Raw genomic sequence first — 27,665 nt, forward strand, 5'->3', positions numbered from 1 at the left:
ATGCCTGTGATCTCCACTGCTTATTTCAAGCCTTTGCTTCACCAGGGCTTCCTGCATCACATGCCAGGTAACTGCAGCCAGACCTGCCCTTCTAATATGGATCATAGCAATGTAGCAGCCCTTCCTCCCTCCACCATTAGTCAGGTCACACAGGAGGCTGCAGAGATAACACAAGTAACAGGCTGAGCTCTGACCTCTCCTGATGCAGTCCTCCTCCTGTACTCTCCTCCATTCACTGTCCCTCCATGCTACACTGCTGTCCTGCAGTCCTCCTCCTGTACTCTCCACCATTCACTGTCCCTCCATGCTACAATGCTGTCCTGCAGTCCTCCTCCTGTACTCTCCACCATGCACTGTCCCTCCATGCTACACTGCTGTCCTGCAAAGGGGCCCCTGTCCCTGACTAGCAGGGAAGTAGGTCCTATCTAAGTCCTATTATCTATCACCTGTCATCTTTTTACTATCTATCTTCTATCTATCCCAGTGGCGTAACTAGGAATGAGTGGGCCCCATAGCAAAGTTTTGGCTGGGGCCCCCTCCAACCATAGGTCCTCAATTTTACATAGGGGTTTCCATTATCTTTTTCTATTATGGAGGAGATTAACAGAGACCGTCAGTGGATGAAACTCTGCAGAAGGTTTACTTCTACTGTACTAATAGTTGTAATAATAATTCTGGATGCTGCGCATGTTTTTCTGCTATAAGTAATGGTAGAAGTTATGGCGCTGGGGGAGGGGCTTCTATTTACTGCCGGTCTCTGTTATTCTCCATAATGGAAGAAGATAAAGGAAACCAATCATGGCCGCTCCTGCTCAGTACCAGTATATGGGCCATGTCTCCTCATCACTAACTAGTCAGGAGGTTCAACCCTTACACTGCTGAGCCATTAGCTGCAAAAAAGCAGGGTAAGGGTTAAATCTCTGGACTCCTTGCTTCATTTTACTAAAGTTTCTTATAAGCAGGAACAGGAGCAGCAGAACCTTCCACTACATGTGCCAGCTGCTGCAGAACCCCCCAATACATGCGCCAGCTGCTACAAAACTTCCAAGACATGCGCCATTTGCTGCAAACCCCCCCCCGACATGTGCCAGCTGCCACAGAACCCCTACCCCAGACATGTGCCAGCTGCCACAGAACCCCCCCAGACATGTGCCAGCTGCCGCAGAACCCCACAATACATGTGCCAGCTGCCGCAGAACCCCACAATACATGTGCCAGCTGCCGCAGAACCCCACAATACGCGGGCCAACTGCCGCAGAACCCCCCAATATACGAGTCAGCTGCTGCAGAACCTCCCAATACAAGCACCAGCTACTGCAGGACCTCCCAATACACAAGCCAACTAGCGCAGAAACCCCCAATCCACGAGCCAGCTGCTGCAGAACCTCCCTATTTATACTTAAGATGTTGCAGAACATTATAATACACAGCTCAGAGACCACATTTATAAAGTGTCTGCGACGGTTTTGTGTCGCAGCTGCTCTGTGTCCGACAATACTGCTTAGTCTGAACATGTGCAACATTTATTACTGACTGTGCCACATTTATTACTGACCGCGCCACATTTATTACTGACCGCTCCACATTTATTACTGACCGCATCACATTTATTACTGACCGCATCACATTTATTACTGACCGCATCACATTTATTACTGACCGCTCCACATTTATTACTGACCGCATCACATTTATTACTGACCGCTCCACATTTATTACTGACCGCTCCACATTTATTACTGACTGCTCCACATTTATTACTGACCGCATCACATTTATTACTGACCACTCCACATTTATTACTGACCGCATCACATTTATTACTGACTGCTCCACATTTATTACTGACCGCTCCACATTTATTACTGACCGCATCACATTTATTACTGACCGCTCCACATTTATTACTGACCGCATCACATTTATTACTGACCGCTCCACATTTATTACTGACCGCATCACATTTATTACTGACCGCTCCACATTTATTACTGACCGCTCTACGTTTATTAATGACCGCTCCACATTTATTACTGACTGCTCCACATTTATTACTGACTACTCCACATTTATTACTGACTGCATCACATTTATTACTGACTGCATCACATTTATTACTGACTGCTCCACATTTATTACTGACATGCAGAGCGGAAATTGGCTGCAGGCAGGCAGACTCCTCCCCTCCCTCTCTCCCTCCTGATAGCCTGCATGGAACCTGCTACAAGGAGCAAGAGGACGGTGCCCGCCCCTAAATACAGCCCTGCACTCAGCGGTACCGCTGCGCTTCTCATTACATGGAGGGGCGTAACTAGAGCCAGGGGGAAAGAGGCCCGGGACACACAGCCGAGTACGGGCCCCTGACCCTGCCGGGCCCCATAGCAACTGCTACGTCTGCTACGGCTGTAGTTACGCCCCTGATCTATCCATCTCCTGCCTATTTATGTATCATCTATCTGGATATCTATCTATCTCATATATATCTATTATCTATCATTTATCTATCTCATATATATCTATTATCTATAGAGATGAGCGAACATACTCGTCCGAGCTTGATGCTCGTTCGAGCATTAGCGTACTCGAAACTGCTCGTTGCTCGGACGAATACTTTGCCCGCTCGAGAAAATGGCATCTCCCGCCGTTTTGCTTTTTGGCGGCCAGAAACAGAGTCAATCACAAGCCAAGAGACTCTGCACTCCACCCAGCATGACGTGGTACCCTTACACGTCGATAGCAGTGGTTGGCTGGCCAGATCAGGTGACCCTGGAATAGACTAGCCCCTGCCTGCGCTGCTCGGATCATTCTGTGTCTGGAGAGAGCTGTTGCTGGTCAGGGAAAGCGTTAGGGTGTTCTATTAGAATAGTGTTAGGCAGGAGTGATTCTACAAGAACCCAACAGCCCTTCTTAGGGCTACAATAACGTTATACTTTTTTTTTTTTTTGCTTGTGGCTGGGCTTGCTGGCACTAGTAGTGCAGCTAGTACCATATTGTGAGGAATTTGCAGGGAGACCTGCGACCGTTGTGTTTAGCTCTTAGTGACACGCATATCCACCTTAAACACCGAAGTGGGACAATTTATTAGGGGTTTGAGTAGAATTAGGCAGAGTCTGCTGAGGAACTGTTTTCTGGACCCTTCCCACAGTCACAAACCACTTGTCCTGCTGCTGCTGAGCTATTTTCCGATGCCCAGGTTTTCCACCAGTCGCAGTCTGTGGGTGATGATGACATTATTCACGTAGTGGAAGAAGTGTGTAAAGAGGTGTCCGACGATGAGGAGACACGGTTGTCAGACAGTGGTGAAGTTGTTGTCAGGGCAGGAAATCCGAGGGGGGAGCAGACTGAGGGATCGGAGGATGATGAGGTGACAGACCCAAGCTGGGTTGATAGGCCGGGTGAACACAGTGCTTCTGAGACGGAGGCGAGTCCTATAGCAGAACAGGTTGGAAGAGGCAGTGGTGGGGCCAGACAGAGAGGCAGGGTCAGAGCTGGTGCATCAGGTAGTCAAGCTCCCGTGGCGAGGGTTAGATTTTCAGAAGTCTGGAGGTTCTTTAAAGAAACACCGGATGACCAACGGACTGTGGTGTGCAACCTTTGCCAAACCAGGATCAGCAGGGGTTCCACCACTACTAGCTTACCTACCACCAGTATGCGCAGGCATCTGAATGCTAAACACCCCACTCAATTGCACCAAGCCCGTTCACCTCCGGCCGGGCACACCACTGCTCCTTCCCCTGTGTCATCTGCTAGTCAGCCCCCTGCCCAGGACCCCGGCCCAAACACCTCCCGTGCGAAAACCCCATCTTCGCCTCCACGATCCTCCACAGCATCCACCAGCGTTCAGCTCTCCATACCCCAGACGCTGGAGCGCAAAAGGAAGTATAGCGCAACCCACCCACACGCCCAAGCCCTCAACGTCCACATCTCCAAGTTGCTTAGCCTGGAGATGCTGCCCTATAGGCTGGTAGAGACCGAGGCCTTTCGAAACCTCATGGCGGCGGCCGCCCCTCGGTATTCGGTCCCCAGCCGCCACTACTTTTCCCGATGTGCCGTCCCAGCCCTGCACAAGCACGTGTCAGAGAACATCCTCCGTGCCCTGACCAACGCCGTTTCTGACAAGGTCCACCTGACCACGGACAAGTGGACGAGTGCTGCCGGGCAGGGCCACTATGTATCGCTGACGGCACATTGGGTTAACTTGGTGGAGGCTGGGACCGAGTCTGACCCTGGGGCAGGTCATATACTGCCGACGCCGAGGATTGCGGGGCCTACCTCGGTCCAGGTCTCAAAGGCCTACTATGCCTCCTCCTCCTCCCACCCCTCCTCCACCTCCTCCTCTGAATTACCATCCGTGGGCATGGCGCCATCAGTCGGTAGCTCTAGGCACAGCAGCAGTGCCATCGCTAAGCGACAGCAGGCGGTGCTCAAACTGCTGAGCCTAGGCGATAAAAGGCACACCGCCCAAGAGCTATTACAGGGCATCACGGTGCAGACTGATCTGTGGCTGGCACCGCTGAACCTGAAGCCAGGCATGGTTGTGTGTGACAACGGCCGTAACCTGGTGGCGGCTCTGCAACCCGGCAGACTGACACATGTGCCATGCCTGGCCCATGTGTTAAATCTCATAGTTCAGCGTTTCCTCAAGACATACCCCAATCTGTCTGATTTGCTCACGAAGGTGCGCCGCATCTGTGCACATTTCAGGAAGTCCAACACAGATGCTGCCACTCTCAGGCCAGCGCAGCGCCGCCTCCAACTGCCCGCTCACCGACTGTTGTGCGACGTGCCCACGAGGTGGAATTCAACATTAACCATGTTATCCAGAGTTTACCAGCAGTGCAGAGCGATTGTAGACTGCCAGATGTCAACTTCCACCAGAACTGGTAGTCAGGTCAGTCAGCTTTCTCAAGTCTACAAAGAGGAGTGGACGTGGATGTCTGATATCTGTCAGGTGCTGAGTAACTTTGAGGAGTCAACACAGATGGTCAGTGGCGATGCCGCCATCATCAGCCTCACCATCCCGCTGCTTTGCCTGTTGAAAAACTCTCTGGTCAGCATGAAGTCGGAAGCTTTGCGCTCGTCACAAGAGACGGGGGAAGAAGATTCCCTTGTTGATAGCCAAAGCACCCTCAGGTCTGTTTCTCAGCGCATATCGGAGGAGGTGGAGGAGGATGAGGAGGAAGAGGAGGAGAATGTTGGCGAGACAGAAGAGGGGATCATTGTTCAGTCCTTCAGTGTTCAGCGTGTATGGGCAGAAGAAGAGGAGTTGGAGGAGGAGGAAATGGACAGTCAGGCCATTGAGGGGAGTGAATTCTTGTGCGTTGGGACTCTGGCGCATATGGCAGATTTCATGCTAGGCTGCTTATCCCGTGACCCTCGCGTTCAAAGAATTTATTCCAGCACCGATTACTGGGTATTCACTCTCCTGGACCCACAGTACAAGCAAAATCTTTCCACTCTCATCCCTGGAGAGGAAAGGAGTGTGAGAATGCATGAATACCAGCAGGCCCTGATGCACAAGCTGAAACAGTATTTCCCTTCTGACAGCGCTAGCGGCAGAGGGCGTACTTCTGCGGGACAAGTAGCGAGGGAGAGTAGGCGAGCAGGCAGCTTGTCCAGCACTGGCAGGGGTACGTTTTACAAGGCCTTTCCCAGTTTTATGTCACCCCAGCTAGACACTGTCACCTGTCCCCAGTCTCGGCAGATTAGGGCTGATCTTTACAGAAAGATGGTGAGGGAGTACATAGCTGACCATACCATCGTCCTAAATGATCACACAGCTCCCTACAACTACTGGGTTTCAAAGCTGGACATGTGGCACGAACTGGCACTGTACGCCTTGGAGGTTTTTGCCTGCCCTGCCGCTAGCGTGTTGTCCGAGCGGGTTTTCAGTGCAGCTGGTGGCATCATCAACGATAAGCGTACACGCCTGTCGACTGATTTCTCAGGATTTCCATTCTCCACCAGGTGAAGGAAGCTCAACCTGAATAATTTATGTACTCCTCCTCCTCATTTTCCTCCTTCTCCTCCTCTTTGTACACTAAAGCAGAGGAAACTGGCTATTTTTTGCCAGGGCCAACTGGCTCTAGCTATATGTATTTAATTTTTCTGGAGGGCCACCTACCCGGTCCTCTGTTTTAAACAATTTTTGGGAGTGCCACATACAGGCACTCAATCTATTTAATTTTTCTGGAGGACCACCTACCTGCTCCTCTTGTTTGAAAACTTTTTTGGACTGCCACATACAGACACTATCCAAATTAAATTGTCTCCATAGCAGCCTCCACACGTCGTCTTTTCGTCATCGCAATAGCTGCCTCCAAAAGTCGTCCATATAGCTGCCTCCATACATCGTCCCCTTGCAAACGAGCTGTGTCAGGCAGAATTTTGGGTTGTTTTCATGGCTTCCACATCAGCCGAGAGACAGGGGCTTGGATAGGCGAAAGCTCGCCTGGCAGCGGAGCGCCAGTTTCATCCCAAGATCCAACTAACATAGTTTTAACTGCAGCACCTTTAATCTACTACTACTTCACTGCCTCCATACATCGTCCCCTTATCAAACGAGCTGTGTCAGGCAGAATTTTCAGGTGTTTCACCAGATACATAGTGGAACTCGGCCCATCTGTCGCCGCCATGCTGGAGACCTGAAGTTGCAATCATAGCAGCGCAATATGGATGCCCCATACTGTCGCTCTTAATCATGGAACCATTTCCAAAAAAACAATTAAAAATAGAACCACTATGCTATTCCATTATTCCTAGGTGAAATGAACAAACGACCCGGCCTGCTTTGAAAATTATAATTTTTTCAAAGTAAACGCTTCTGGCCCCCAGGCCCATTTTGGGTGGGGAGGAGCCGAGAGACAGAGGCTTGGACAGGCGAAAGCTCGCCTGGTAGCGGTCCGCCAGCTCCATCCCAAGATTAGGCAGCCTCAGAGGCATCCATGCATGCTGACCCTGCTGTTTCCTGTCCATTTTGCCTCCACGATCCTCCACAGCGTCCACCAATGTCTCCACGCGCAACTTTCATCTTTCTATACCAGATACATAGTGGAACTTTGCCCATCTGTCGCCGCCATGCTGGAGACCTGAAGTTGCAATCATAGCAGCGCAATATGGATGCCCCATACTGTTGCTCTTAATCATGGAAGTCGTCTCCATGGCTGCCTCCACATGTCGTCCCCTTATCAAAAGAGCTGTGTCAGGCTCATTTTTCGGGTGTTTCACCAGATACGTTATGGAACTTGGTCACTATGTCGTCACCATGCTGTGTTATCGACTAAATATACCGTCAACCTTTTGTTTACATAGGAAATCATTTCAGCGCTTCTTGCTCACCTCCTTTGGTTCCTCTCTGCCACCCATTGGTTTGAAGCCTGAGTCCATTTAGGGTATGTCGCCATGACACTCTCTAGCCTGCCGCTGCTGCCGCTGCCTCTGCATGCTGTCCCCTATAGTGTCACGGTCAATTATTGCATGTTTTAGATGCTATCTAGCCTCATTCGGTCACTCTGTCATGGCCATGCTGTTGCCCATAATTTTGGCATAATGGTACGATTAAGCAGCCTCAGAGGCATCCATGCATGCTGCCCCTGCTGTTTCCTGTCCATTTCCGTGGTGTTTCCATCCTTTTCTGAGGTTCCCAGGTGTTTGGCCAAGCTTCCCTGTGCAGAGCCTTGGTCCCATTGAAAAATGCTCGAGTCTCCCATTGAATTCAATGGGGCTCGTTATTCGAGACGAGCACTCGAGCATCGGGAAAAGTTTGTCTCGAATAACGAGCACCCGAGCATTTTAGTGCTCGCTCATCTCTAGTGATGATCACTACCTGGTAGTTTATATTAGCTCCTTAGACACTAATCACGTTGCAGTCAGCCGCATACCCCTGATGACGCCAGTTCAGGCGAAACGTGTCGGGTGGGCCTAGCTGATCTGTGTAATATTTTAATGAACAGTAGACAGTGATCTATAACTCCAACAAAATTGTAGGGACTATGAGAGAAATAATACTCTAGGGACCCTTAGAGAAGAATAAACATTAAAGACCCTGTTTCTATCGTTTTTCATGATGTACACCTGTTAAGTAGGGGGGAACTGATCCAACCCCCTACACTATATTTTTCTATTGCTTACAGGATAGTATTCCCTAAACCCTGGAATAGCCATGAGTTTAGACACTGCCTGCTTGTTTTTTTAACACACTAGTTGTACTTTTCTTAATCAAATATCTAATAAAGGTTACATTTTTTTTTATGTTTCTGCCGTGGTGGACAAAATGATTTTTGTTAGCCGGGCGACTATTGGAAAAATAATTGGATCAGAGTTTTGACATTTAAACTAGCAGAGGTAGAATGTGAGTAGAGGAGCACTTTGTTAATTAACGCTAATCTAACTGTCTGCACTAGAGATGGGCGAATTTGTTTAAATTCGTTTCGACCCGATTTGCCGAATTTTTCGAAAAAATTCGGTTCGACCCGAATCGAATCAAAACGAATCGTGTTAAAAAACAGGCATTTCCTGGCTGCAGAGAGCCTGTAGGGTGTTGTAGAACGTTGTGCCATGCTTAAATATGCATAGGGAGCGTGGTTTGGCCTTCAAACAATGCTGTGTTTGAAGCATTCACTCTTCACTCGCTTCACTTTTCACTTCCATGTGCACTTACATAGGCCAACTTCCCCAAATAAGTGAAGCGGGAACGCAGCCTGACTAGGTAACGTCTGTGCCCACTCGAAAGGACTGAGCTGAGGGCCAAGATCCCACTATAACATCAAAGAGTGCACTCTTTTTACACTGAGTGGCACAATGATATGGTGTGAAGGTGGAATCAGATGCAGCAAGAGCGGCAGAGTGGCACAATGATATAGTGTGTTGGTGGCATCAAAAGCAGCAGGAGCCCGCAGAGTGGCACAATGATATAGTGTGAAGGTGGCATCAGTAGCAGCAGGAGCCCGCAGAGTGGCACAATGATATAGTGTGAAGGTGGCATCAGAAGCAGCAAGAGCGGTAGAGTGGCACAATGATATAGTGTGTTGGTGGCATCAAAAGCAGCAGCAGGAGCCCACAGAGTGTCACAATGATATAGTGTGAAGGCGGCATCAGTAGCAGCAGGAGCCCACAGAGTGTTACAATGATATAGTGTGAAGGTGGCATCAGTAGCAGCAGGAGCCCGCAGAGTGTCACAATGATATAGTGTGAAGGTGGCATCAGTAGCAGCAGGAGCCCGCAGAGTGGCACAATGATATAGTGTGAAGGTGGCATCAGTAGCAGCAGGAGCCCGCAGAGTGGCACAATGATATAGTGTGAAGTTGGCATCAGAAGCAGCAGGAGCCCGCAGAGTGGCGCAATTATATAGTGTGAAGGTGGCATCAGAAGCAGCAGGAGCCTGCAGAGTGGCACAATGATATAGTACGTTGGTGGCATCAGTAGCAGCAGCAGAAGGAGCCCGCAGAGTGGCACAATGATATAGTGTGAAGGTGGCATCAGTAGCAGCAGGAGCCCACAGAGTGGCACCATGATATAGTGTGAAGGTGGCATCAGTAGCAGCAGCAGCAGGAGGAGCCCGCAGAGTGGCACAATGATATAGTGTGAAGGTGGCATCAGAAGCAGCAGCAGGAGCCCACAGAGTGGCACAATGATATATTGTGAAGGCGGCATCAGAAGCAGCAGCAGCAGGAGGAGCCCACAGAGTGGCACAATGATATAGTGTGTTGGTGGCATCAGAAGCAGCAGGAGCCCGCAGAGTGGCACAATGATATAGTGTGAAGGTGGCATCAGAAGCATCAGGAGCCTCCAGAGTGGCACCATGATATAGTGTGCACCAGACTCTGCTTGTGCTCCAATGTCCTCCTCCTCCAGTTCAGCCCACCTTCTGTTGTACATATTGGTAATGGGCTGGCACAGCCTTTTTGGAAAAAATATTGCGGCTTGGAACTCTCCACCTCGGTTCGGCACAAGCCATTAGTTCTCTGAAGGGTGCAGAGTCCACGACTTGGAAAAGGAGAGACTGCAGTACCAACAACTTCGACAAGAGCACGGTCAGCTTCTGCACCTTAGGATGGCTGGACGCATAGAGTTGTCTTTTTGTAATCGCCTCACTCAACGACTGCTGGCGCCATGCATAGCAAGGAGCAGGAGCATCTGGACCTGGAGATGATTTCAAAGACAAACAGCTCCCTTCGGCAGAGGTGCTGGAGCCTTGACTTGCTGAAACAGCATGTGCGCCACTAGGTGCTGCTGCTTTTGCTGCGCCTGCAGGATGGACCGCATCTGACACCCGTTTCTCCCAGGCCATTGGATGGTGACACTGCATGTGTTGGCGCTTGGCTCCCTGGACACGCTGCACTTTCTGCCCCCAGATACGACATATACCCATGCTCGGCCCCTTTGGTGTCTTTACAAAAAACTGCCACACCGCTGAGGTGGTAATTTCACCGCCAACAGTCTGCACTGAGCGACTACTACCGACGCTGCCTCGCTGAGCGCCTGTGCCACTGCTTATTTGGGCCTGCAAATCAGGATTTGTACCCCGCGGACATTTGGATCCCGTCCTAGCCCTGCTGACTCACAGCCACAGTAGCGACTTGCTGCCTGCTCCGCAAGCTGACACTCTCTTCGCCCGACGATGATGAATCCCCTGCTACACCCGGCTCCCAAGTGCGATCGGCTACATCATCGTCAATTTGCGTTTCCTGGTCACTACTACTCTGCTCACCGATGTCAGTATGCACAGCCTGCCTACTGCAGGAAGCAGCGGAAGTTTGCCCCACCTCTTCACTGCAAAGCAGCTGCTGACTGTCCTAAAACACTTCGTCCTCGCTGAATAATGGCGCGGAGCCCAGACCACCTAGTAGCTCTCTGGCTGCGGGAAAGGAACAGGACAGAGCCTGGTTGAGGACAGGTAAGGGCCCCTGACCTGCTCCTGGGCCATGCAAACTAATTGTTGTATCAGAGGAACCTACGGACTCTTGGCTGGGGTTGTCAGATGTTATATTTGAGGAATTGGATGAACTAGTCAACCATTCAACAACCTTTGGGTTCTTGATCAACACACTGCCACTAGATGACAATGGCAGTTCTGGCCTCACAAAGTCACCCCTGCTGTGACATCCCCTTACTGTGCTTCCACATCTGCCTGCTCCACCTGCCACCTTTCTGTCTGACATAGTGGTTTATAAACTACGTGGATTTGACACGTAAATCTGGCTGTAAACTAGAGCCCCCAAAATGTATTGCAATGTGCGTTATACAGATACCCCACAACTGACAGTGTAATTTCAGTGAAAATCACTGTATAAATTACGTGGATTTCACAAGTAAATCTGGCTGTAAACTAGAGCCCCCAAAAGGTATTGCAATGTGCGTTATACAGATACCCCACAACTGACAGTGTAATTTCAGCGAAAATCACTGTATAAACCAGGTGGATTTCACACGAAAATCTGGCTGTAAACTAGAGCCCCCAAAAGGTATTGCAATGTGCGTTATACAGATACCCCACAACTGACAGTGTAATTTCAGCGAAAATCCCTGTATAAACTATGTGGATTTCACAGGTAAATCTGACTGTAAACTAGAGCCCCCAAAAGGTATTGCAATGTGCGTTATACAGATACCCCACAACTGACAGTGTAATTTCAGCGAAAATCACGGTATAAACTACGTGGATTTCACATGTAAATCTGGCTGTAAACTAGAGCCCCCAAAAGGTATTGCAATGTGCGTTATACAGATACCCCACAACTGACAGTGTAATTTCAGCAAAAATCACTGTATAAACTATGTGGATTTCACACGAAAATCTGGCTTTAAACTAGAGCCCCCAAAAGGTATTGCAGTGTGCGTTATACAGATAACCCACAACTGACAGTGTAATTTCAGCGAAAATCACTGTATAAATTTCATGGATTTCACACGAAAATCTGGCTGTAAACTAGAGCCCCCAAAAGGTATTGCAATGTGCGTTATACAGATACCCCACAACTGACATTGTAATTTCAGCGAAAATCACTGTATAAACCAGGTGGATTTCACACGTAAATCTGGCTGTAAACTAGAGCCCCCAAAAGGTATTGCAATGTGCGTTATACAGATACCCCACAACTAACAGTGTAATTTCAGCGAAAATCACTGCATAAACTATGTGGATCTCACACGTAAATCTGGCTGTAAACTAGAGCCCCCAATAGGTATTGCAATGTGCGTTATACAGATACCCCACAACTAACAGTGTAATTTCAGCAAAAATCACTATATAAACTTTGTGGATTTCACACGTAAATCTGGCTGTAAACTAGAGCCCCCAAAAGGTATTGCAATGTGCGTTATACAGATACCCCACAACTGACAGTGTAATTTCAGCGAAAATCACTACATAAACTGTGGATTTCACACGTAAATCTGGCTGTAAAGTAGAGCCCCCAAAAGGTATTGCAATGTGCGTTATACAGATACCCCACAACTGACAGTGTAATTTCAGCGAAAATCACTGCATAAACTATGTGGATTTCATACGTAAATCTGGCTGTAACCTAGAGCCCCCAAAAGGTATTGTAATGTGCGTTATACAGATACCCCACAACTGACAGTGTAATTTCAGTGAAAATCACTGCATAAACTATGTGGATTTCACATGTAAATCTGGCTGTAAACTAGAGCCCCCAAAAGGTATTTCAATGTGCGTTATACAGATACCCCACAACTGACAGTGTAATTTCAGCGAAAATCACTGTATAAACTATGTGGATTTCACACGTAAATCTGGCTGTAAACTAGAGCCCCCAAAAGGTGTTGCAATGTGCGTTATACAGATACCCCACAACTAACAGTGTAATTTCAGCGAAAATCACTGTATAAACTCTGTGGATTTCACAAGTAAATCTAGCTGTAAACTAGAGCCCCCAAAAGGTATTGCAATGCACGTTATACAGATACCCCACATCTGACAGTGTAATTTCAGCGAAAATCACTACATAATCTATGTGGATTTCACACGTAAATCTGGCTGTAAACTAGAGACCCCAGAAGGTATTGCAATGTGCGTTATACAGATACCCCACAACTGACAGTGTAATTTCAGCGAAAATCACTGTATAAACTATGTGGATTTCACACGTAAATCTGGCTGTAAACTAGAGCCCCCAATAGGTATTGCAATGTGCGTTATACAGATACCCCACAACTGGCAGTGTAATTTCAGCAAAAATCACTGTATAAATTAGTTGGATTTCACACGTAAATCTGGCTGTAAACTAGAGCCCCCAAAAGGTATTGCAATGTTCGTTTTACAGATACCCCACAACTGGCAGTGTAATTTCAGCAAAAATCACTGTATAAACTACGTGGATTTCACACGTAAATCTGGCTATAAACTAGAGCCCCCAAAAGGTATTGCAATGTGCGTTATACAGATACCCCACAACTGGCAGTGTAATTTCAGTGAAAATCACTGTATAAACTATGTGGATTTCACACGTAAATCTGGCTGTAAACTAGAGCCCCCAAAAGGTATTGCAATGTGCGTTATACAGATACCCCACAACTGACAGTGTAATTTCAGTGAAAATCACTGTATAAACTATGAGTATTTCACACGTAAATCTGGCTGTAAACTAAAGCCCCCAAACGGTATTGCAATGTGCGTTATACAGATACCCCACAACTGACAGCTCACTTCTGCAGATGCATGAATGTCAAACAGATTTCTTCCTATTTGATTTTGTCACTAAATAGAACTGCTATTTGGGGTTTACAGATCCCCCTTAAAGAACAACCAGGGATTAGTCCACCAATCGCTACTGCAGATGCATGAAAGTCAAACAGATTTCTTCCTATTCGATTTTGTCACTAAATTGAACTGCTATTTTGGGTATACAGATCCCCCTTAGAGAACAGCGAGGGATTGCAGCAAGAATCGCACAGCACAATAGCAGCAGCTGGTCGCTACAACATGAAGTGTGAAGTGTTGAGATAGAAAATGGCTGGATTTTATAGGGCTGTGTGACATCATATAAGCCTGCCGGTCGCTGATTGGCTTACAGGTCTACAGATGACCTCAGGGGTGTTCCTTTCTCCTTCCCAGAGTTCTCTGCTCCATGTAACACGTTGTTCTCGCACCCATTTAAGCAGAAACATCAGGGGAAAAAAAACAACTTCGTACCCGCGAATCAGCATGAACTTCGGCTTCGTGGCGAATCGAATTCTTCCTGAAATTCTAACCGAAGTTGGAATCATTAGAATCGATTCGCCCATCACTAGTCTGCACCCCAGATAAAAGCAAGAGGAGAATGACAGATTTGGTGGAAATCATTTAAAAAGCCAGGAGTGGAATAAGGCAGAGCTCATACTGTTGCAGGACAGAATGCAAACTAAGATTAACATTTCAATCAGCATCACATCTTCTGCTATACTTTGCACATAACGGAAGATGCTGACGCACGAGCAGGTGCAGATGTTACAATAATATTATTGTAACATATCAGAGAATTGTTATATAGGCGATCCCCTACTTTATAGCTGCTTACATTATCTAAAAAAAACATTAAGTCATATTTGTGGCAAATGAAAATTGAATTCTAGTTTTAAATAATCGTTTGATGCCTCTAACTAACGTAACTTTGTGACATCATAAAAGGTCAGCTGTGGATGATTTGCAATCTAAACCTTTTTTTAAAAACATTTAAAAAAACATTAAAACATTTAAAACATTAGTTAAAAAAATGTCTAGAGAGGATTTTAAAAAGACCTAATACTTCATTTCGGTTTTCTGATATCTGAGGCAATTCATAAGTATCCTTAAAATGTTGGGGTCAGTGCAAATCACATTATTGTAATTCTACACTAATTTGAACAAAAATGTACTGCTGCATATTATGTCTATTTTAACTGCTTTATAATAGAACCAGAAATTGTGAAAAACCTAAAGACTGGGCTCATAAACACCACTTCTATGTTACTGAGCTGGGACCCACCAGCTGGAAATATAAGTTCATATAAAATCCACATTCTGGGAGATGCAAATTCCACGTATACAGTGACTACAACATCTTCTACAATTCAAGGCCTGACACCTGGGAATTATTACATCTTGCTGGTCACTGCTCTTGTTGGGGAATATAATGTAAAAGGAAACAGTTCAGAAATATCTGCTTATACAAGTGAGTATTGTGTTCATTCTGATTTTAAATTTTTTGGTTCTTAAAAAAAACTATAGCTGTTAGGCAGCAATGGAGTGGTTTTGATGGACCAGACAAAAGACAGGAATAGTTAGCCCTAAGACTAAACCCCATTTCCATTTGTGTTTACCTATTAACCTAGCCTACACTAAGCAGTAAGTGTCAAATAGACAACATTCCCTTCTTGCTCCAAAGTGTTATACGGAGACAAAGACTAAGCATTACAAACATGGAAGAGCAGTCGACAACAAATACTGGTTAAAAACAAAAGGGCAGTGCAGTACCGAATCTATAGGCCAAATGGGTGGAAACAATCGAGGCAAAGTGAGAAGGAATGCAAGATAAAGAAGTCAAGATAAAAGTCAGATAGCTTCAGAGGCCGCAAGTTAGCCAAAAATTTGATGGGATGTTCCGAGATAGGAAGAGTATAGATCACATTCTTGACATTTAAACTAGCAGAGGTAGAATGTGAGTAGAGGAGGACTTTGTGAATTACCGCTAATCTAACTGTCTGCACCCCAGATAAAAGCAAGAGGAGACTGACAGATGTGGTAGAAATCGATTTGGCTAGCTTTGTGTGCACTATATAAATAAAGTTATTATTTAGATTTTCTGATACCTGTAGTGAATCCTAATTATCTTTAAAATGTTGGGGCCAGTACAAGCCACATTATCGTAATTCCACACTCATATGAACAAAAATGTACTGATGCACATTATGTTTATTTTAATTGCTTTATAATAGAACCGGAAATTGTGAAAAACCTAACAACTGGGCTCATAAACACCACTTCTATATTTCTGAGCTGGGACCCACCAGCCGGAAATGCAAGTTCATATGAAATCCAGATTCTGGGAGATCCAAATTCCACATATACAGTGACTACAACATCTTCTACAATTCAATGCCTGACACCTGGGAATTTTTACATCTTGCTGGTCACTGCTCTTGTTGGAGAACATAATGTCAGAGGAGACAGTTCAGAAATATCTGCTTATACAAGTTAGTATTGTTTTCATTCTGATTTTAAATTTGTTTGTTCTCACAATAAAATAGTAGTTGTTAGGTAGTAATAGAGTGGTTTGGTTGGACTAGACAACAGAAGGTACAGTTATTCCTAAGGCTAAACCCCATTTCCATTTGTGTTTACCTAATTACCTAGCCTACACTAAGCGGTAGGTGTTGAAGAGACAACTTTCCTTTCCTGCTCCAAAGTGTTATACGGAGACAAAGACTGAGCAATACAAACATGGGAGAGCAGTCGACAAATACTGGTCAAAAACAAAACGGCAATGCAGTACCGAATCTATAAGCAAAATGGGTGGAAACTAGCTTGGCAAAGTATAAAGGAATGCAAGATAAAGAAGTCAAGATAAATGTCAGATAGCTTCAAAAAAACTTATAGCAAGCACAGGCCGCAAGTTAGCCAAACATTTGATGAGATGCCCCAAGATAGGAAGAGTAAGGATCAGATTAATGGCATTTAAACTAGAATGTTTAAATGTAGAATTTGAGTAGAGAAGGACTTTGTGAATTACCGCTAATCTAACTGTCTGCACCCCAGATAAAAGCAAGAGGAGACTGACAGATGTGGTAGAAATCGATTTGGATAGCTTTGTGTGCACTATATAAATAAAGTTATTATTTAGATTTTCTGATACCTGTAGCGAATCATAATTATCTTTAAAATGTTGGGGCCAGTACAAGCCACATTATCGTAATTCCACACTCATATGAACAAAAATGTACTGATGCACATTATGTTTATTTTAATTGCTTTATAATAGAACCGGAAATTGTGAAAAACCTAACAACTGGGCTCATAAACACCACTTCTATATTTCTGAGCTGGGACCCACCAGCCGGAAATGCAAGTTCATATGAAATCCAGATTCTGGGAGATCCAAATTCCACATATACAGTGACTACAACATCTTCTACAATTCAAGGCCTGACACCTGGGAATTATTACATCTTGCTGGTCACTGCTCTTGTTGGAGAACATAATGTCAGAGGAGACAGTTCAGAAATATCTGCTTATACAAGTTAGTATTGTTTTCATTCTGATTTTAAATTTGTTTGTTCTCACAATAAAATAATAGTTGTTAGGTAGTAATGGAGTGGTTTGGTTGGACTAGACAACAGAAGGTACAGTTATTCCTAAGGCTAAACCCCATTTCCATTTGTGTTTACCTAATTACCTAGCCTACACTAAGCGGTAGGTGTCGAAGAGACAACTTTCCTTTCCTGCTCCAAAGTGTTATACGGAGACAAAGACTGAGCAATACAAACATGGGAGAGCAGTCGACAAATACTGGTCAAAAACAAAACGGCAATGCAGTACCGAATCTATTAGCAAAATGGGTGGAAACTAGCTTGGCAAAGGGTGAAGGAATGCAAGATAAAGAAGTCAAGATAAATGTCAGATAGCTTCAAAAAACTTATAGCAAGCACAGGCCGCAAGTTAGCCAAACATTTGATGAGATGCCCCAAGATAGGAAGAGTAAGGATCAGATTCTTGGCATTTAAACTAGCAGAGGTAGAACGTGAGTAGAGAAGGACTTTGGGAATTACCACTAATCTAACTGTCTGCACCCCAGATTAAAGCAAGAGGAGACTGACAGATGTGGTAGAAATCGATTTGGCTAGCTTTGTGTGCACTATATAAATAAAGTTATTATTTAGATTTTCTGATACCTGTAGCGAATCATAATTATCTTTAAAATGTTGGGGCCAGTACAAGCCACATTAGCGTAATTCCACACTCATATGAACAAAAATGCACTGATGCACATTATGTTTATTTTAATTGCTTTATAATAGAACCGGAAATTGTGAAAAACCTAACGACTGGGCTCATAAACACCACTTCTATATTTCTGAGCTGGGACCCACCAGCCGGAAATGCAAGTTCATATGAAATCCAGATTCTGGGAGATCCAAATTCCACATATACAGTGACTACAACATCTTCTACAATTCAAGGCCTGACACCTGGGAATTATTATATCTTGCTGGTCACTTCTCTTGTTGGGGAATATAATGTCAGAGGAAACAGTTCAGAAATATCTGCTTATACAAGTGAGTATTGTATTCATTCTGATATTAATTTTTTTTTGTGCTCAAAACAAAACAATATCTGTTAGGCATTAATGAATTGTTTTGGATGGACTAGACAACAGACAAGGACCGTTAGCCCTAAGGCTTAACCCCATTTCCAGCTGTCTTTACCTTATAACCTAGCCTACACTAAGCGGAAGGTGTCAAATAGACACAATTCCCTTCCTGCTCCAAATTGTTATACGGAGACAAAGACTGAGCAATACAAACATGGAAGAGCAGTTAAAAAATACTGGTCAAAAACAAAAGGACAATGCAGTACCGAATCTATAAGCAAAATGGGTGGAAACTAGCTAGGCAAAGTGTAAAGGAATGCAAGATAAAGAAGTCAAGATAAATGTCAGATAGCTTCAAAAAACTTATAGCAAGCACAGGCCGCAAGTTAGCCAAATATTTCAGGAGATGTCCCAAGATAGGAAGAGTAAGGATCAGATTCGTGGCATTTAAACTAGCAGAGGTAGAATGTGAGTAAAGGAGGACTTTGTGAATTACCGCTAATCTAACTGTCTGCACCCCAGATAAAAGCAAGAGGAGACTGACAGATGTGGTAGAAATCGATTTGGCTAGCTTTGTGTGCACTATATAAATAAAGTTATTATTTAGATTTTCTGATACCTGTAGTGAATCCTAATTATCTTTAAAATGTTGGGGCCAGTACAAGCCACATTATCGTAATTCCACACTCATATGAACAAAAATGTACTGATGCACATTATGTTTATTTTAACTGCTTTATAATAGAACCGGAAATTGTGAAAAACCTAACAACTGGGCTCATAAACACCACTTCTATATTTCTGAGCTGGGACCCACCAGCCGGAAATGCAAGTTCATATGAAATCCAGATTCTGGGAGTTCCAAATTCCACATATACAGTGACTACAACATCTTCTACAATTCAAGGCCTGACACCTGGGAATTATTACATCTTGCTGGTCACTGCTCTTGTTGGAGAACATAATGTCAGAGGAGACAGTTCAGAAATATCTGCTTATACAAGTTAGTATTGTTTTCATTCTGATTTTAAATTTGTTTGTTCTCACAATAAAATAGTAGTTGTTAGGTAGTAATGGAGTGGTTTGGTTGGACTAGACAACAGAAGGTACAGTTATTCCTAAGGCTAAACCCCATTTCCATTTGTGTTTACCTAATTACCTAGCCTACACTAAGAGGTAGGTGTCGAAGAGACAACTTTCCTTTCCTGCTCCAAAGTGTTATACGGAGACAAAGACTGAGCAATACAAACATGGGAGAGCAGTCGACAAATACTGGTCAAAAACAAAACGGCAATGCAGTACCGAATCTATAAGCAAAATGGGTGGAAACTAGCTTGGCAAAGTATAAAGGAATGCAAGATAAAGAAGTCAAGATAAATGTCAGATAGCTTCAAAAAAACTTATAGCAAGCACAGGCCGCAAGTTAGCCAAACATTTGATGAGATGCCCCAAGATAGGAAGAGTAAGGATCAGATTAATGGCATTTAATCTAGAATGTTTAAATGTAGAATTTGAGTAGAGAAGGACTTTGTGAATTACCGCTAATCTAACTGTCTGCACCCCAGATAAAAGCAAGAGGAGACTGACAGATGTGGTAGAAATCGATTTGGCTAGCTTTGTGTGCACTATATAAATAAAGTTATTATTTAGATTTTCTGATACCTGTAGCGAATCATAATTATCTTTAAAATGTTGGGGCCAGTACAAGCCACATTATCGTAATTCCACACTCATATGAACAAAAATGTACTGATGCACATTATGTTTATTTTAATTGCTTTATAATAGAACCGGAAATTGTGAAAAACCTAACAACTGGGCTCATAAACACCACTTCTATATTTCTGAGCTGGGACCCACCAGCCGGAAATGCAAGTTCATATGAAATCCAGATTCTGGGAGATCCAAATTCCACATATACAGTGACTACAACATCTTCTACAATTCAAGGCCTGACACCTGGGAATTATTACATCTTGCTAGTCACTGCTCTTGTTGGAGAACATAATGTCAGAAGAGACAGTTCAGAAATATCTGCTTATACAAGTTAGTATTGTTTTCATTCTGATTTTAAATTTGTTTGTTCTCACAATAAAATAATAGTTGTTAGGTAGTAATGGAGTGGTTTGGTTGGACTTGACAACAGAAGGTACAGTTATTCCTAAGGCTAAACCCCATTTCCATTTGTGTTTACCTAATTACCTAGCCTACACTAAGCGGTAGGTGTCGAAGAGACAACTTTCCTTTCCTGCTCCAAAGTGTTATACGGAGACAAAGACTGAGCAATACAAACATGGGAGAGCAGTCGACAAATACTGGTCAAAAACAAAATGGCAATGCAGTACCGAATCTATTAGCAAAATGGGTGGAAACTAGCTTGGCAAAGTGTGAAGGAATGCAAGATAAAGAAGTCAAGATAAATGTCAGATAGCTTCAAAAAACTTATAGCAAGCACAGGCCGCAAGTTAGCCAAACATTTGATGAGATGCCCCAAGATAGGAAGAGTAAGGATCAGATTCTTGGCATTTAAACTAGCAGAGGTAGAACGTGAGTAGAGAAGGACTTTGTGAATTACCGCTAATCTAACTGTCTGCACCCCAGATTAAAGCAAGAGGAAACTGACAGATGTGGTAGAAATCGATTTGGCTAGCTTTGTGTGCACTATATAAATAAAGTTATTATTTAGATTTTCTGATACCTGTAGCGAATCATAATTATCTTTAAAATGTTGGGGCCAGTACAAGCCACATTATCGTAATTCCACACTCATATGAACAAAAATGCACTGATGCACATTATGTTTATTTTAATTGCTTTATAATAGAACCGGAAATTGTGAAAAACCTAACGACTGGGCTCATAAACACCACTTCTATATTTCTGAGCTGGGACCCACCAGCCGGAAATGCAAGTTCATATGAAATCCAGATTCTGGGAGATCCAAATTCCACATATACAGTGACTACAACATCTTCTACAATTCAAGGCCTGACACCTGGGAATTATTATATCTTGCTGGTCACTTCTCTTGTTGGGGAATATAATGTCAGAGGAAACAGTTCAGAAATATCTGCTTATACAAGTGAGTATTGTATTCATTCTGATATTAATTTTTTTTTGTGCTCAAAACAAAACAATATCTGTTAGGCATTAATGAATTGTTTTGGATGGACTAGACAACAGACAAGGACCGTTAGCCCTAAGGCTTAACCCCATTTCCAGCTGTCTTTACCTTATAACCTAGCCTACACTAAGCGGAAGGTGTCAAATAGACAACATTCCCTTCCTGCTCCAAATTGTTATACGGAGACAAAGACTGAGCAATACAAACATGGAAGAGCAGTTAAAAAATACTGGTCAAAAACAAAAGGACAATGCAGTACCGAATCTATAAGCAAAATGGGTGGAAACTAGCTAGGCAAAGTGTAAAGGAATGCAAGATAAAGAAGTCAAGATAAATGTCAGATAGCTTCAAAAACTTATAGCAAGCACAGGCCGCAAGTTAGCCAAATATTTCAGGAGATGTCCCAAGATAGGAAGAGTAAGGATCAGATTCGTGGCATTTAAACTAGCAGAGGTAGAATGTGAGTAGAGGAGGACTTTGTGAATTACCGCTAATCTAACTGTCTGCACCCCAGATAAAAGCAAGAGGAGACTGACAGATGTGGTAGAAATCGATTTGGCTAGCTTTGTGTGCACTATATAAATAAAGTTATTATTTAGATTTTCTGATACCTGTAGTGAATCCTAATTATCTTTAAAATGTTGGGGCCAGTACAAGCCACATTATCGTAATTCCACACTCATATGAACAAAAATGTACTGATGCACATTATGTTTATTTTAACTGCTTTATAATAGAACCGGAAATTGTGAAAAACCTAACAACTGGGCTCATAAACACCACTTCTATATTTCTGAGCTGGGACCCACCAGCCGGAAATGCAAGTTCATATGAAATCCAGATTCTGGGAGATCCAAATTCCACATATACAGTGACTACAACATCTTCTACAATTCAAGGCCTGACACCTGGGAATTATTACATCTTGCTGGTCACTGCTCTTGTTGGAGAACATAATGTCAGAGGAGACAGTTCAGAAATATCTGCTTATACAAGTTAGTATTGTTTTCATTCTGATTTTAAATTTGTTTGTTCTCACAATAAAATAGTAGTTGTTAGGTAGTAATAGAGTGGTTTGGTTGGACTAGACAACAGAAGGTACAGTTATTCCTAAGGCTAAACCCCATTTCCATTTGTATTTACCTAATTACCTAGCCTACACTAAGCGGTAGGTGTCGAAGAGACAACTTTCCTTTCCTGCTCCAAAGTGTTATACGGAGACAAAGACTGAGCAATACAAACATGGGAGAGCAGTCGACAAATACTGGTCAAAAACAAAACGGCAATGCAGTACCGAATCTATAAGCAAAATGGGTGGAAACTAGCTTGGCAAAGTATAAAGGAATGCAAGATAAAGAAGTCAAGATAAATGTCAGATAGCTTCAAAAAAACTTATAGCAAGCACAGGCCGCAAGTTAGCCAAACATTTGATGAGATGCCCCAAGATAGGAAGAGTAAGGATCAGATTAATGGCATTTAAACTAGAATGTTTAAATGTAGAATTTGAGTAGAGAAGGACTTTGTGAATTACCGCTAATCTAACTGTCTGCACCCCAGATAAAAGCAAGAGGAGACTGACAGATGTGGTAGAAATCGATTTGGCTAGCTTTGTGTGCACTATATAAATAAAGTTATTATTTAGATTTTCTGATACCTGTAGCGAATCATAATTATCTTTAAAATGTTGGGGCCAGTACAAGCCACATTATCGTAATTCCACACTCATATGAACAAAAATGTACTGATGCACATTATGTTTATTTTAATTGCTTTATAATAGAACCGGAAATTGTGAAAAACCTAACAACTGGGCTCATAAACACCACTTCTATATTTCTGAGCTGGGACCCACCAGTCGGAAATGCAAGTTCATATGAAATCCAGATTCTGGGAGATCCAAATTCCACATATACAGTGACTACAACATCTTCTACAATTCAAGGCCTGACACCTGGGAATTATTACATCTTGCTTGTCACTGCTCTTGTTGGAGAACATAATGTCAGAGGAGACAGTTCAGAAATATCTGCTTATACAAGTTAGTATTGTTTTCATTCTGATTTTAAATTTGTTTGTTCTCACAATAAAATAGTAGTTGTTAGGTAGTAATGGAGTGGTTTGGTTGGACTAGACAACAGAAGGCACAGTTATTCCTAAGGCTAAACCCCATTTCCATTTGTGTTTACCTAATTACCTAGCCTACACTAAGCGGTAGGTGTCGAAGAGACAACTTTCCTTTCCTGCTCCAAAGTGTTATACGGAGACAAAGACTGAGCAATACAAACATGGAAGAGCAGTCGACAAATACTGGTCAAAAACACAACGGCAATGCAGTACCGAATCTATTAGCAAAATGGGTGGAAACTAGCTTGGCAAAGTGTGAAGGAATGCAAGATAAAGAAGTCAAGATAAATGTCAGATAGCTTCAAAAAACATATAGCAAGCACAGGCCGCAAGTTAGCCAAACATTTGATGAGATGCCCCAAGATAGGAAGAGTAAGGATCAGATTCTTGGCATTTAAACTAGCAGAGGTAGAACGTGAGTAGAGAAGGACTTTGTGAATTACCGCTAATCTAACTGTCTGCACCCCAGATTAAAGCAAGAGGAGACTGACAGATGTGGTAGAAATCGATTTGGCTAGCTTTGTGTGCACTATATAAATAAAGTTATTATTTAGATTTTCTGATACCTGTAGCGAATCATAATTATCTTTAAAATGTTGGGGCCAGTACAAGCCACATTATCGTAATTCCACACTCATATGAACAAAAATGCACTGATGCACATTATGTTTATTTTAATTGCTTTATAATAGAACCGGAAATTGTGAAAAACCTAACGACTGGGCTCATAAACACCACTTCTATATTTCTGAGCTGGGACCCACCAGCCGGAAATGCAAGTTCATATGAAATCCAGATTCTGGGAGATCCAAATTCCACATATACAGTGACTACAACATCTTCTACAATTCAAGGCCTGACACCTGGGAATTATTATATCTTGCTGGTCACTTCTCTTGTTGGGGAATATAATGTCAGAGGAAACAGTTCAGAAATATCTGCTTATACAAGTGAGTATTGTATTCATTCTGATATTAATTTTTTTTTGTGCTCAAAACAAAACAATATCTGTTAGGCATTAATGAATTGTTTTGGATGGACTAGACAACAGACAAGGACCGTTAGCCCTAAGGCTTAACCCCATTTCCAGCTGTCTTTACCTTATAACCTAGCCTACACTAAGCGGAAGGTGTCAAATAGACAACATTCCCTTCCTGCTCCAAATTGTTATACGGAGACAAAGACTGAGCAATACAAACATGGAAGAGCAGTTAAAAAATACTGGTCAAAAACAAAAGGACAATGCAGTACCAAATCTATAAGCAAAATGGGTGGAAACTAGCTAGGCAAAGTGTGAAGGAATGCAAGATAAAGAAGTCAAGATAAATGTCAGATAGCTTCAAAAAACTTATAGCAAGCACAGGCCGCAAGTTAGCCAAATATTTCAGGAGATGTCCCAAGATAGGAAGAGTAAGGATCAGATTCGTGGCATTTAAACTAGCAGAGGTAGAATGTGAGTAGAGGAGGACTTTGTGAATTACCGCTAATCTAACTGTCTGCACCCCAGATAAAAGCAAGAGGAGACTGACAGATGTGGTAGAAATCGATTTGGCTAGCTTTGTGTGCACTATATAAATAAAGTTATTATTTTGATTTTCTGATACCTGTAGCGAATCCTAATTATCTTTAAAATGTTGGGGCCAGTACAAGCCACATTATCGTAATTCCACACTCATATGAACAAAAATGTACTGATGCACATTATGTTTATTTTAATTGCTTTATAATAGAACCGGAAATTGTGAAAAACCTAACAACTGGGCTCATAAACACCACTTCTATATTTCTGAGCTGGGACCCACCAGCCGGAAATGCAAGTTCATATGAAATCCAGATTCTGGGAGATCCAAATTCCACATATACAGTGACTACAACATCTTCTACAATTCAAGGCCTGACACCTGGGAATTATTACATCTTGCTGGTCACTGCTCTTGTTGGAGAACATAATGTCAGAGGAGACAGTTCAGAAATATCTGCTTATACAAGTGAGTATTGTATTCATTCTGATATTAATTTTTTTTTGTGCTCAAAACAAAACAATATCTGTTAGGCATTAATGAATTGTTTTGGATGGACTAGACAACAGACAAGGACCGTTAGCCCTAAGGCTTAACCCCATTTCCAGCTGTCTTTACCTTATAACCTAGAGTACACTAAGCAGAAGGTGTCAAAGACAACATTCCCTTCCTGCTCCGAATTGTTATACGGAGACAAAGACTGAGCAATACAAACATGGAAGAGCAGTTAAAAAATAATGGTCAAAAACAAAAGGACAATGCAGTACCGAATCTATAAGCAAAATGGGTGGAAACTAGCTAGGCAAAGTGTGAAGAAATGCAAGATAAAGAAGTCAAGATAAATGTCAGATAGCTTCAAAAAACTTATAGCAAGCACAACCCGCAAGTTAGCCAAATATTTCAGGAGATGTCCCAAGATAGGAAGAGTAAGGATCAGATTCGTGGCATTTAAACTAGCAGAGGTAGAATGTGAGTAGAGGGGGACTTTGTGAATTACCGCTAATCTAACTGTCTGCACCCCAGATAAAAGCAAGAGGAAACTGACAGATGTGGTAGAAATCGATTTGGCTAGCTTTGTGTGCACTATATAAATAAAGTTATTATTTAGATTTTCTGATACCTGTAGCGAATCATAATTATCTTTAAAATGTTGGGGCCAGTACAAGCCACATTATCGTAATTCCATACTCATATGAACAAAAATGTACTGATGCACATTATGTTTATTTTAATTGCTTTATAATAGAACCGGAAATTGTGAAAAACCTAACAACTGGGCTCATAAACACCACTTCTATATTTCTGAGCTGGGTCCCACCAGCCGGAAATGCAAGTTCATATGAAATCCAGATTCTGGGAGATCCAAATTCCACATATACAGTGACTACAACATCTTCTACAATTCAAGGCCTGACACCTGGGAATTATTACATCTTGCTGGTCACTGCTCTTGTTGGAGAACATAATGTCAGAGGAGACAGTTCAGAAATATCTGCTTATACAAGTTAGTATTGTTTTCATTCTGATTTTAAATTTGTTTGTTCTTACAATAAATTAGTAAATGTTAGGTAGTAATGGAGTGGTTTGGTTGGACTAGACAACAGAAGGTACAGTTATTCCTAAGGCTAAACCCCATTTCCATTTGTGTTTACCTAATTACCTAGCCTACACTAAGCGGTAGGTGTTGAAGAGACAACTTTCCTTTCCTGCTCCAAAGTGTTATACCGAGACAAAGACGGAGCAATACAAACATGGGAGAGCAGTCGACAAATACTGGTCAAAAACAAAACGGCAATGCAGTACCGAATCTATAAGCAAAATGGGTGGAAACTAGCTAGGCAAAGTGTGAAGGAATGCAAGATAAAGAAGTCAAGATAAATGTCAGATAGCTTCAAAAAAACTTATAGCAAGCACAGGCCGCAAGTTAGCCAAACATTTGATGAGATGCCCCAAGATAGGAAGAGTAAGAATCAGATTCTTGGCATTTAAACTAGCAGAGGTAGAACGTGAGTAGAGAAGGACTTTGTGAATTACCGCTAATCTAACTGTCTGCACACCCGATTAAAGCAAGAGGAGACTGACAGATGTGGTAGAAATCGATTTGGCTAGCTTTGTGTGCACTATATAAATAAAGTTATTATTTAGATTTTCTGATACCTGTAGCGAATCATAATTATCTTTAAAATGTAGGGGCTAGTACAAGCCACATTATCGTAATTCCACACTCATATGAACAAAAATGCACTGATGTACATTTTGTTTATTTTAACTGCTTTATAATAGAACCGGAAATTGTGAAAAACCTAACGACTGGGCTCATAAACACCACTTCTATATTTCTGAGCTGGGACCCACCAGCCGGAAATGCAAGTTCATATGAAATCCAGATTCTGGGAGATCCAAATTCCACATATACAGTGACTACAACATCTTCTACAATTCAAGGCCTGACACCTGGGAATTATTATATCTTGCTGTTCACTGCTCTTGTTGGAGAACATAATGTCAGAGGAGACAGTTCAGAAATATCTGCTTATACAAGTTAGTATTGTATTCATTCTGATATTAATTTTTTTTTGTGCTCAAAACAAAACAATATCTGTTAGGCATTAA

At 42.9% G+C, this 27,665-nt stretch overlaps 1 protein-coding gene across 1 annotated transcript; it reads left to right on the plus strand.

Annotated features, from left to right (window-relative positions):
* Positions 1-27,598, plus strand: LOC140122874 (receptor-type tyrosine-protein phosphatase eta-like). Its single transcript, XM_072144119.1, has 9 exons — positions 1-67; positions 14,892-15,149; positions 16,956-17,213; positions 17,992-18,249; positions 21,109-21,366; positions 24,225-24,482; positions 25,263-25,520; positions 26,299-26,556; positions 27,336-27,598. The coding sequence occupies exons 1-9, from the start codon at positions 1-3 to the stop codon at positions 27,596-27,598; spliced, it is 2,136 nt and encodes a 711-aa protein (XP_072000220.1).
* The last annotated feature ends 67 nt before the right edge of the window (positions 27,599-27,665 follow it).

The sequence above is a fragment of the Engystomops pustulosus genome, chromosome 3 (genome assembly GCF_040894005.1).
Source record: "Engystomops pustulosus chromosome 3, aEngPut4.maternal, whole genome shotgun sequence".
Lineage (NCBI taxonomy): Eukaryota > Metazoa > Chordata > Amphibia > Anura > Leptodactylidae > Engystomops > Engystomops pustulosus.

Excerpts from the sequence above, each read along its gene's own strand:
- LOC140122874 (XM_072144119.1), top strand. The coding sequence starts at position 1 with ATGCCTGTGATCTCCACTGCTTATTTCAAGCCTTTGCTTCACCAGGGC. Across the intron at positions 17,214-17,991 it reads AGAAATATCTGCTTATACAA|AACCGGAAATTGTGAAAAAC; the intron begins GTTAGTATTGTT and ends GCTTTATAATAG. Across the intron at positions 26,557-27,335 it reads AGAAATATCTGCTTATACAA|AACCGGAAATTGTGAAAAAC; the intron begins GTTAGTATTGTT and ends GCTTTATAATAG.